Raw genomic sequence first — 11,164 nt, 5'->3', positions numbered from 1 at the left:
CTCTCTCTCTCTCTCTCTCTCTCTCTCTCTCTCTCTCTCTCTCTCTCTCTCTCTCTCTCTCTCTCTCTCTCTCTCACTCTCTCACTCTCTCTTTCGTGGCTTTTAACGGTCGAAAACTCGTTTCCCTGTCTGAAAAGTTTTCCACCGATGTGTCCTGTTCGTCTCGCGATTAAATTGCGAAGCTATCGCGAATGGGGAAAGACTGCTACGAGATTTAATTGTTTATTGCTCGGGAGTGGGTTCGTGCCAGAAACGGGATTTCGTACACTGTAACATTTCAGGGCAATTCGCCAGAAGCGCCGGGATAAAAAGCGAAGAAGAATCACGGGAACTTCCTAACTAAGAGTTGCCACTAGAAACTACGCTACTTTTTACCAAATGTCCAGCAAAAACACCCTCGCATCGACAGCGTTACGCAACACTCTTTGTCTCAGATACACTCGGAAGCAGTTGAATCATGAATAGGATCCTCCTAATCGAATTGAGTAAAATTCGTACATTCAAGAAAGTAAAACAAGTTATAATTAATCTGGAAGTTCGTGAGGTCAGTCGAGTTAATGCTTAAACTCCTCATAGAGTTAATGGGTGAAACCTAATGACGTTCCTATGAAACTAATCACGGCCCGCGTGTCAAGTGCAACGATCCTATTCACCATTCTACAAAGCAGTTTCTGTAGCTTCATTATCGAGTTTTGCACTCCTGCTATCTTCAATATTCCGGGGTCGTAGTCGGAGTTACGTTGAAATTATGCAACGGCAGGCGGTCGTGGTTCGATGAACATACTTGACACGTTGCTCGAGAGATCGTACAACTGCCTGAACAGTTGTGTTGCAGAAAATTGAAATTTGAAACACGGTTAATATTCACTTAATTCCTCTCACGCGTCCAGATTCGGTTAATTTTTTTACGAAAAATCTGCTAAGTTACTTTGAACGTATAATAATTTACCTTTATATTAATTACGACACCGAATCTTTATCAACAGAAAATGAGAGCAAAGACCCGATGGCGGAATACATCGGGAAACCACAGTCGTCGACTCCCTGCATCGGGCAACTTTTGTTTGGTGTTTCTTGGTACACGAGGGCTCGAACAGAGACGAGAACGCCAGATAATTGAGCGAGTGCTCCAATTATTCGGCCGTAGAATGCAATGGCAGCCGTCGCTGTCGTCGAGCTTTTATAACCTAACATTGTAACACGATTTCCGAACATTTTTTTTTCAGTCGCTTTAAAATGCTCCTTTTCGTCTGCGCGGTGCATCACGACTAATGAATTAGGTTACAGGTTCATTGAAGCTATGAAAGGGGAACGCGATGCTAATGAAAGGAGGTACTTGCGAGCGGTGAACAAAATAGGTGGCGCCTGATTTTATTCGGCAGACATGGAATTCAGTAACCACTAATATTAAATGTGACGTTACAGAGCAGAGTTGGACGAGTATTTCCAATATGGAGTGGAGAATAACGAACGAATCTCAAAATTTATTGACATGGATCTTTGACGTGACTGGAACTCTTCTTTATCGCTTGGAACTATTCTTTATTCAAGAATTTTAGGCAGGCCCATTTTATGTTATAGTTAGACTTCATAAGTTCATAATTAACCAACCACGCACGTCAGCGCTAAAGTGAGATGTAAACGAACGAATGAAGCTACTTTGGCCGAGTGTCAACTGTTATGAAAAAGACGTATTCCAAAGAAACTTGAAACAATGTTACCACGCGTGCAATCTAATACGTGAGCATCGTGAAGAGCCTTCCAAGAAGCGCGTAATTACGTGAAATGGCTTGTCGTAATTTGCACAACCCTTCACGAAAAATGTTCACGGGACAGATGGATCGTCAAGAACAATCGTCAGTGTTTCTTTTACTACGGCGCCATTTAATTACGTAAAAAGGCCCTTTACTGGAATTATCAGCGCGAAACGCGCGGATAAAATAAAATACCAAGGAACTTCCGCGTTTCTTTTTTTTTTTTTTTTTAACCTTACTCGAACGTTCCACGTGGCAATAATTGCATCATTTGTTTCGTTCTCCTGAGCTAGGTAAGCTTTTAAAGCTATTTTATTATTTCACCGAGATTCGAGATACCTTCGACGTAGGGAATTTTTCATTCGAAAATGGAGCAAGAAGTTTTTAATTTATATAATTCGTCGTTAAGACATACAGAGATGAGTGGATAGAAACGTAAATGGAAACTTAAATAAATAGAAATTAATTTGACCTTTGGATAATGGAAGCTTCGGTTTTGAATCCTGCGCGTATGTAGATATTATTTCTGCATTCAGGTTAAAGTAACTGAATTACACGTTGAACGTAGATGCTTCGTGGCTTCCACGAGTAGTACATCTTGTCAGATGAGATTCGTATTCGATCCTCGTCCAATAAAAGGGATCTGAGAATGTTATCCTGATTGATTGATCGATTCTCATATATCTACGACCAGGCGCTTTCTCGTGCGACTAATGGGGTGCTAGTTCCCCTTGGGATTGTGCTCAAGGTAACAACCGGAAGCCTATGAGAAATTAATGTTCAGAATATACTAATATTATAATTTATTTACTTCTCGAATTTGACATATATATTGAAGCAAAAATGTCAAGTGTCTAGAACGGGTTTATTATTCAACGATACCGTCGAACCGAATACGTTTAAAAATAAATTTCCGCGGTGTAAATTTATTTATTGCTGGCGGGATACTCGAGCTCGCTCGAATGTAGCGTCTCCATTGAATAGCATTCAAAATAGATTTAAATCAGCGGTACGATTTGCACGCCGTCGGGGCTCTCGAGTTGCAGAAACAGGAAGACGTTTTCGCTTATATTCGAACGTTGAATAAATCGTTTATCCTGTAAACAGAGCCAGTCTTTCAGTGGCGGTACAAGCACAGTCTTAACCGAGCCGAAGTGGGATCCATTAACAATGCATAAGACCGGCAACGGTGCGGATAATTGTTTAAATAAATTCAAGCCGGGCATTAACTCGCGAAGAACCCATAAAAATAAAATGGTACGGAGGTAACAATCGCTAGAGCACACTGCAGATTATCGGAGAAGTGAGAACATTATTCCGAAGTTAATCTCGGCGAGCCACTTTCATTCCACTTTCATGAAAGCAAACCTCTTGAAGACCGAGGCAGACAAAAGATACAAAACTTAATCACATTATGAAAGCGCAGACGAACAAGTTCGAAAGAACTTGTACGATAACGGTGCAATGAACTGCTCGGTCGTGTGAACGCGTGAAATATGTCTCATCTCTTTCGCAACGTACAAGCCAAAATTTGATAGCACTTTTCGACCACGAACAAAGTAATTTATGAGTCTTAAAGGAATCTAATTTCAATGATTACTATAATATTTGAAGGCGAGTACATTAAATAAGAAAGAATAAAATACAACGAATAGAAATTTGCGATGTCCAGCTTCGGGATTGTATTATTTTCGTCGATACTCGGTATTAGAAACGTAAAATATCTGCCGGTCGCGAATCTGTCGATATAACAATTTTTCGGGATCTGTAGTAGTATTCGTCAGCTAACATTGACTCTTGTTTTCCAGACGATTGATGCCACCATTCGTCATCATTTCCGAACCACCCACGGTGTTCCCCGGAGGAGTGGAAGCTGACGCGACAGAGCGGGCCAGGTAGTGAAACGGAAGCGAGGAGAACAGGAAGAGCCCGCGCAACGGTGGCGGTCGTGCCAAGAAGATGCGGCTGTTCGCGTGGCCTGGCAGCGTGACTCGCGAGAGAATCGTAAACGATGAATTGGCAGGCAGCGATGTTGGCTCGCGCGTACCGGAGAAAAGTGACAACAGCAACGGCAGCAGCAGCTCCAGCAGCAGCTACGCTACCGAGGGTATCGTCGGGGTTGGCGATAAAGTGGGCGAAGTCTACGGGAACACCATCATCGGCTGGGCATGTACGTCATCTACCCGGCGGACGAGCTCTTGCGTATCTATGAGAGTGCCGTCCGTGATCCCAGCTCAGTATTGACCGACGATCGCAGACCAAGCTGTCAGATCACCGTAATCACTGTCAGCGACAGAAAGGACCAAAGCGTCGCAGTCGACGTGGATCGCAAGAAACGAAAGGAGCGAAGGCGAAGCGTGCGCGGTCAGACGCGCAAAACGAGAAACCAACGTAACGAGAGTCGCGTTTATCAAGTAACGAAGCCTAACAGGCCCAGCCACGACAGCAGAACTATGCTGAACAGTCGCGGTGCCGCCGGCGAGGATGCCAATCCTCTCAAGGACCTCACGCAACCGGGGCTCAACGAGCACCTCAAGCAGCACAATGCAGGGGCACTCGAGCTTGTGCAAACTGGTGAGTATCGGAATGGGATTTCTTAGAATTTATTGTGGATTTTCCTTCGGGAAATAACGTGTTTGTGAACACTCTAGTAGAAAGACTATGGTAAGGATTATTCCACGGCAAGTCGAACACATTTTTGGAGTACAGTGGAGGCTCGATTAACCCTTTGACCGCGGGACGAGTTTTTCTGAAAATTGTAAGAGGCGTAGAGGTGTGAACTTTATAAAAAATACGAGCTTATACGGAATGATAAGACGGAACTTTTTTTCTCTCACATTGTTCACGATATCGTGATTGTTGGAACTTGGATTTTTTCAGTCGATAGTAAGCTGTACATAAAGCGCAAGACTCGTATTATTGTCACGCTTCATCTCTGAAACACGACGTATATCGCATAAATTTTGCCAGAGTCCTGTGATCGGGACTCGAGTGCCAGGGACTGCGAGAGTAGTCCTTATGGCGGCAGTTCCAGTGCCAACGTGATTTTCACGAGTTTATTCCACCGTTTCGCCATTCTTATGGCCCTGTATGCTCGTTTCTCTTAAATTTATCGTTTAGTACAACTCGAACGAGCCCGCCATATTTCGCGATCACTCCGAACGCTGGAATCCATTCTTTTGGTGGAGAGTCTGGTGGTCAGCCGTTGCCAAATGTACTTCCTTCCGGTTAAAATTTCCGTTTCTGTTGCTGGCGCCAGCAGCGTTTCTATTTCCAGGATGATGAAATCTCTCCCAACCCGAGGTACAAATCTTCCAAATGAGAAATTGAAGGATTAACGGGGAGGAAAGAACGCGGTCGTCTCTTAGGTCCAGTCTGCGTTTCGGATGAAGAAACGGTCTCTTAAGTGGCTCGTTTGGGACAGCAATAAAGTAGCTTTACCATCTCCTAGAATGAAATCCAAATGCTCATTACGATATCATCAGTGCTTTGCATCCAGTGCTGACAGTGATATAACAAACAACGAGGATCCTTGAATTTATATTTTCGAATGAGTGGATGAATGAATGCAAATCGCTAGATGACGAATTTTATGTACGAAAAACCTCCTTTTGCGCTGGATGTCAGGGATCTTGTTAGAATTGAAATGTATTGTTGCCTTCGCGAAAAAGTTTCATTTCATCGTCGATTTTAATACGTTAAAAATTAAATAAAACGTGCATTCATATTTTTATTTATTCGGTGATATAAAAATTTAAGCCAATATGAGAGGAACGGTAATAACTCTTTATGTTCGGAAGAGCGATACAGAAACGAAGTTTTATCATTTTCCATTTAACAAGAATTCAACGTTTACAATTAAACAGTACATCTCTTCGAGGCACACGATTTAAAGTAAAAATAAGACTCAAGCTGCGCGGAACAATTCCATTACTTATTCAGCTTCACAATTAGTATAAAATATGAAACAACATTTACCGTTTTAAAAGATTCACAATTCACTGTACTACACAATTCCCCAACTTATAAAAAATACTCGAAAAAATGTTCAACATAGTTGGCCACATTAAAAGTACATGTAACGCCCTTCTAATATGACAAGTATTTTATTTAATATTAACATAGCAGGTATCGTAAGTTTAATCGCTACTCGTCATTTTTTCTAAATAATTTCAGCTAATATAATACTTTGTTTTTCACCTACGTTGTTCTCACAAAGTATGCTTCGTGCCTTAAATAATTTTCCCAAAGAAGTTCTCTATCGTAAACGTCGACCAATATGAATGATTACTTTCCTTATCGCATTGGCTTAATTACACGCTTTCAGAATGATTTTCTGTACAAAGTAAGGTATACACGAGACCACAGTTTTCTCCGACTCGGAGCGCGTAGAAAGAAGGAAGGATGTTTGTTATCGGTGTGCGCTTGGTGTATGTGAACCTTAGTTTACAGGATTTATAGTAGCAAGCCCTACTTGAAGCAGAGTTACCTGAGAGCAGAGCGCCATTGTGTTTACATTGCGTGTATACCGACCGCGTACACGTAAGTCTAGATCTGATAGCGTTCGTGTAATAAGGTAGCACATCGAAGAAGGGGTCGCTATTTACCTTACACGTACGCTGAACGGCATTTTCCTGGACTACTTATACTATGCAAGTCGATTGCGATTACGCGGCACTCTCGCCAAAGGCGTGAGCAATCTTTGAAAAAAACACTTAGAGAAGGAAGCTCAAAAAGAGTGAATTTAATATAAAGCAGCACCGTCGGACACAAATTCTTCGCGGTAAATCGAGCAACGCGTTCGAGGAAACGACGTATTCTTTATTCATCACGCAAGCTCGGACAAGAAATTAAGAGGTGTTGAACTTCTCAGGAGGAAAATTCGATTTTCCGTAAAGACGAAGGCGCGAAGTGCCGAAGAAATTTCTCTTCCAGAGGCGAGATGGGGGAGAAGGGTGAAACGACATTTTTCACGGTTGTTTTTTTCCGTGACCAATTACACCCGCCTCGAGGTAAAGGTTAATTATATCAGGGACGGATTTAGGGGACGGTCCTATTGCGAAGTCCTTCTGTTATCGGTCTCTGTCAAACGCGATTGCATCGAAACGAGCCTGTGTGACGCACTGTGTATGTGTATATAATAATAAATATCAGAAAATAATATTATTCATAATTTTCGATAAATTGTATACTCCTAAAACGTATCGCGTATCGCAGCCTTTTGCGATTCAAATCCTTTGAAAATTATCATTCGTTTAAGCGAGTACGTGAACAGCAAATTGACCATAAAATAAGCATGATAACTTTCGAATAATCGTGCGCCTGTCAGTTCAGGGAAGCGTAGGCGATGGCAATAATTATTCATAATAAAAACGCCGTGTCACAGTGGTGTCCCGGTGACACAAATACTCGTCACGCGAGTGACGGTCCGTTTTCCACGAATAGTTTGCGTTATTTCCTTTTCTTTCTCTTTCTTTATTTCATTTTTTACGCGACGCGACAGATTCTTCCGTTTTATTCACGCAACGGTGACGTGCGTTCAACTCTCCGGTCGATTGATTTCGAACGAGACAATGACACGAACGACCCTCTCTTCTTTAACACGAGTTTAATATTCCGATACGTGGTTATTAGCGACAAACTAGGTGGATGCTATACGTGCCCACACATTGAAATATTTGCATTAAGGAAGAAGGTTTCCTTGGAAATGAAAAATAAAAAAGTTTCGTTGCAAATACTTAAATACGACGTGACACTTTAATAAATAAAATTTTAATAAATAAAATACAACAAAGTTATAAATCGACTATATGTATGAATATAATATATATATATAAACATTTCTAATAAACACAGAAAATAAAGGCAATGAAAAATATTATTCTGCAATAAATATGACATTTTGTGCAAATATAGCAAGAGTCTTGATACTTATACTCGTTAGTGTAAATGTTATATTGTAGACACATAACGCACAGCACTCCGGATAATTGCAGACTCAGTTTACCAACCACCGTGTCCGTTCCGCATAATGCGAACCGTCCAAGGTAGATTCAGTGATATTCCAAGAAAGGCTATTTCGAAGTCTAGCAATCCGGCAGAATCCGGCGTGGAATAGACAGGTCGAGTTTTTCGCGATGGTTGGGACAGCCAGTTGATTCAGCGCGTGTCGTCGGAGCAGTGCTTCCGCGAGGAAACGAATGCTCCTTCGGGTGTTTCGCAAGATTACATCCAAGACCTCGTTACCGTGGTATAAATAGAGCTTTCCTTCTGGCGTGGATTCAGTTTAACTGCCGCGGAAAAGCGGGTATGCCGACTCCAAACAATCTTCTGGCTGTCACGTGTGGTGACCTGGATGCTTATTCAGATCATTGGCGTCGGGTTGTTACATTCATCGGCTGCACCAGTACTGCAACCGTTACTTCTTTCCCTTCGTTAGGGACGCCGCGCTTCAAATTACGGTTCTACGTTGGACAGCATCCGCGATGTTTAGAATTCCAGAGGGATTTCCACGCATTAGCGTGGCATTAGCGTAGCATTTTCATACATCAGCTAACTGTAAGGTGAAGTTAGTTTAGAATCTGAGTATTTAATGAGTTATGAATAGGTGATCTATTCGGATCAGAGGTTGATCAAATTTTAGTTGTTATTAAAATGAATCCGTGCTTCAAATTTCGTTGTACTATATGGAGTAGCAGTAAGAATTCAAGAGTGATTTCAAGCCAAATATTCAAGGCATCCATTAGCTAACCCTGCAAGCTGATACTAGTTTACAATCTCTGTAATTAATCTCCAAGCTGGTCATATCTTTGACTGGATAGGACATGTATTCATACCAAAGTTCAGTGAAATTCCAGTTTAACTTGAAACGAATCTGCACTCAGGTTACGCTTGTTTCAGACCTCGGTTATACTTGAATGAAATTTGCGTTAGATTCGGGTTGTATCCGCTATAAGTCAGGGCTAGGTTCGTAATCGAGTTAGTCTTGTCTGGAAGGAGATGCTCTGGCAACCGACTTTAATGTAACTTGCACAAATTGACAAATAATATTAACAGCCTCCTGCCCAATCATGTTACAACCCCGAAACAGGCTTGAGAAATTTCCTAATGCAACTTTAATACCTCTGTGCAACTTTCTCGGGGCTCAAGAACGTAGCATAGATATTTATTCTCGAGGCATTACCATTCATAAATATTTAAGACTCTCGTAGCGAGACGAGACTTTGCTATACATCGTAGTCTGTAACGTAAACACCAAAACTTATCGCGGACTTTGCATCAGTTTCTTATGAACAGCACACCTGGAAGTCGTGAATGTCTGTGATACCACACTGAATCGAACGCGAAAATTTATCTAGTTGCGAGATTGGAAAAGTTTGAATGTAGGATAATCTGTGCGCGAATTGAAAACTCAGAAGTACGCGAGTATCGTTAATATCGTAACAAAAAATTCATATATAAATGGATTCTGTAATGGATAGAATACATCAAATAATTGTAAATCAGTCCGAGAAATAGTCATACGATTGGTTTCTAAAGTCTAAGGAATATACACTGACTAATTTACAAATTCCTAATGCTTCATAGCACTGCGAACTGAAGGGTGTACGGAAACGTGTAGTTATAACTTTGTTGACTGTATTTCAACGAAAACAATGTATCGAGGTATTACGTAAACTTCACTTGAATTAAACGCACCGGTGAGTACAGCGAAGGGGTGAAGCAAACAGGTTACATGTAACGCTAGCAACGACGGAAAATAAAAGACTCCAGGGTCTCTTGAATTCTAGTTTCAACGTTAACAACATTTTCCATCTCGTGTCTCGCGGCTATGTCCATAAATCATGATTTTCTATTAAAGTCGAAAAGAAAGAACGCTTGATCGCCCGTCGAATATACGATATAGACGGACGCAGATGTCGGTCGAAATGGACCGACCGTCGCGGAACTTTCATTTTTTAACGCGAAACATGAAGTACAACGTCTGTGTTGACGCGTTTATTTCCGGCAACCACGGATTCCGTATTCTCGAGTGGCAGCCCTTAGCTCAGCCGTCCACTTGGCTCTTCTAATAACCTAAGGCAAAACTAAGAAAAAGTCGAGAAACGTCAACCAGCACGGTAGACAAAATTCATGAAGCAGTAACATCAACGTCTAGTCAAACAAACGAAAAGACAATGGTCTCGTCAGACAAACGAAAAGACAGTGAAGCGATTAAATTAAATTCTTCTCGTAGGTTAACACTTAAGAAAAATATACGTGATTAAAAAATGGTAACCATTTACACCGTCGATATTTAATTTCATTTTAATTCATTGAGATTAAACGTTAGAAACTGTCGAATTGAATGTCTTAGAAACCGTTTGGTGGAGCTTGTAAGTAATTAACGATGCCTATCTCCAGAGATATGGTCGATGAACCATAGCGTGTCTGACTAAACGGACTAAATGGCCAAGAAACGCTTGGAACACAAAGGCTGAACGCGAAGGCTAGCCAGAACCCGCCTCTTCCTGATACCTGGCACAGACCTTGGTTCGTAGACCTGGTGTACCAAGGTCGCCATGATCGGGTCGACGACATATCCAGGTGGTAGCCAACCGGAGGGTTGATGCCTCCTGCACGCAGGAAACGGTGCAGGTTATACTTAATAAAGGAGTCTGGTTGCCACGGTAACTGCGAGGTGAACGAGCGCGGTATTGATTCAGCCCACCTGAATTCAGGTCAGCCCCTGACTAAACACCTTTCCCGTGTTACACGAGGCCCGGTCTCCATTTCCGTTGCGTTCCCTTACGCCTCCGGTTGAATTTTTCTACGACCTTCGCCCCCCTCATCTTTGTAGCCGCGCGGCCGCCACGCGACCGCCATGCATTATGGATATAGTTCATCTTGATAGACGATGCTGGAATACTGACTACGTTTCCAAGCCCCTATAACTTCCTCCGCTAACGCGAGGTACACCTTTACTACACGTGGCATCGCGTGTACAGTGGATTAACCGGTGATAAACATTGAACGCTGATGGGTATCATGGGCGACGAGTGTTTAGACCAGTGGTTCTTAACCTTTCGTTTGCACCTGTATTCTTGCCGGTCTGGTTCAGTATTTCTCAACTCTATTCGCCCACGTAATGTGACCATTGCCCCCCAAAATCAGATAGTCCGATAATCGTCCACTTGGACGTGTCGATCGCCCGCCAGAGGCGATATCGCCCACGTTTGCAAACAATCATCTAATAGTATCCGCTTTCTCAAAATAACCTTGCTATGTAATCTAAATTCTGTTTCATGAAAGAAAATTCATTCGAATGACACGAGATTGGTACTTATTTATATAAAGTAATCTATGCTTGCTGAAATTACATGTACCTTCTATTAACGAAATCTATCTAAATCAAATGATAGGTTTGATAT

General features: G+C 42.0%; 1 protein-coding gene across 3 annotated transcripts in view; it reads left to right on the top strand.

Annotated features, from left to right (window-relative positions):
• LOC128890750 (uncharacterized) overlaps positions 1-11,164 on the top strand; it is a 56,741-nt gene that overhangs the window by 13,301 nt on the left and 32,276 nt on the right. For all 3 annotated transcript variants that reach the window (XM_054149553.1, XM_054149554.1, XM_054149555.1), the window contains exon 2: positions 3,563-4,328. In XM_054149553.1, coding sequence (XP_054005528.1) covers positions 3,923-4,328 — 406 coding nt within the window. In that variant the 5' untranslated portion in view covers positions 3,563-3,922. The remainder of the gene's footprint in view (positions 1-3,562; positions 4,329-11,164) is intronic.

This window comes from Hylaeus anthracinus, unplaced genomic scaffold, assembly GCF_026225885.1.
Source record: "Hylaeus anthracinus isolate JK02 unplaced genomic scaffold, UHH_iyHylAnth1.0_haploid 12001, whole genome shotgun sequence".
Classification (NCBI taxonomy): Eukaryota; Metazoa; Arthropoda; class Insecta; order Hymenoptera; family Colletidae; genus Hylaeus; species Hylaeus anthracinus.
The sequence above is the reverse complement of the archived record's forward strand: the minus strand, read 5'-3'. Positions and strand labels throughout refer to the sequence as shown.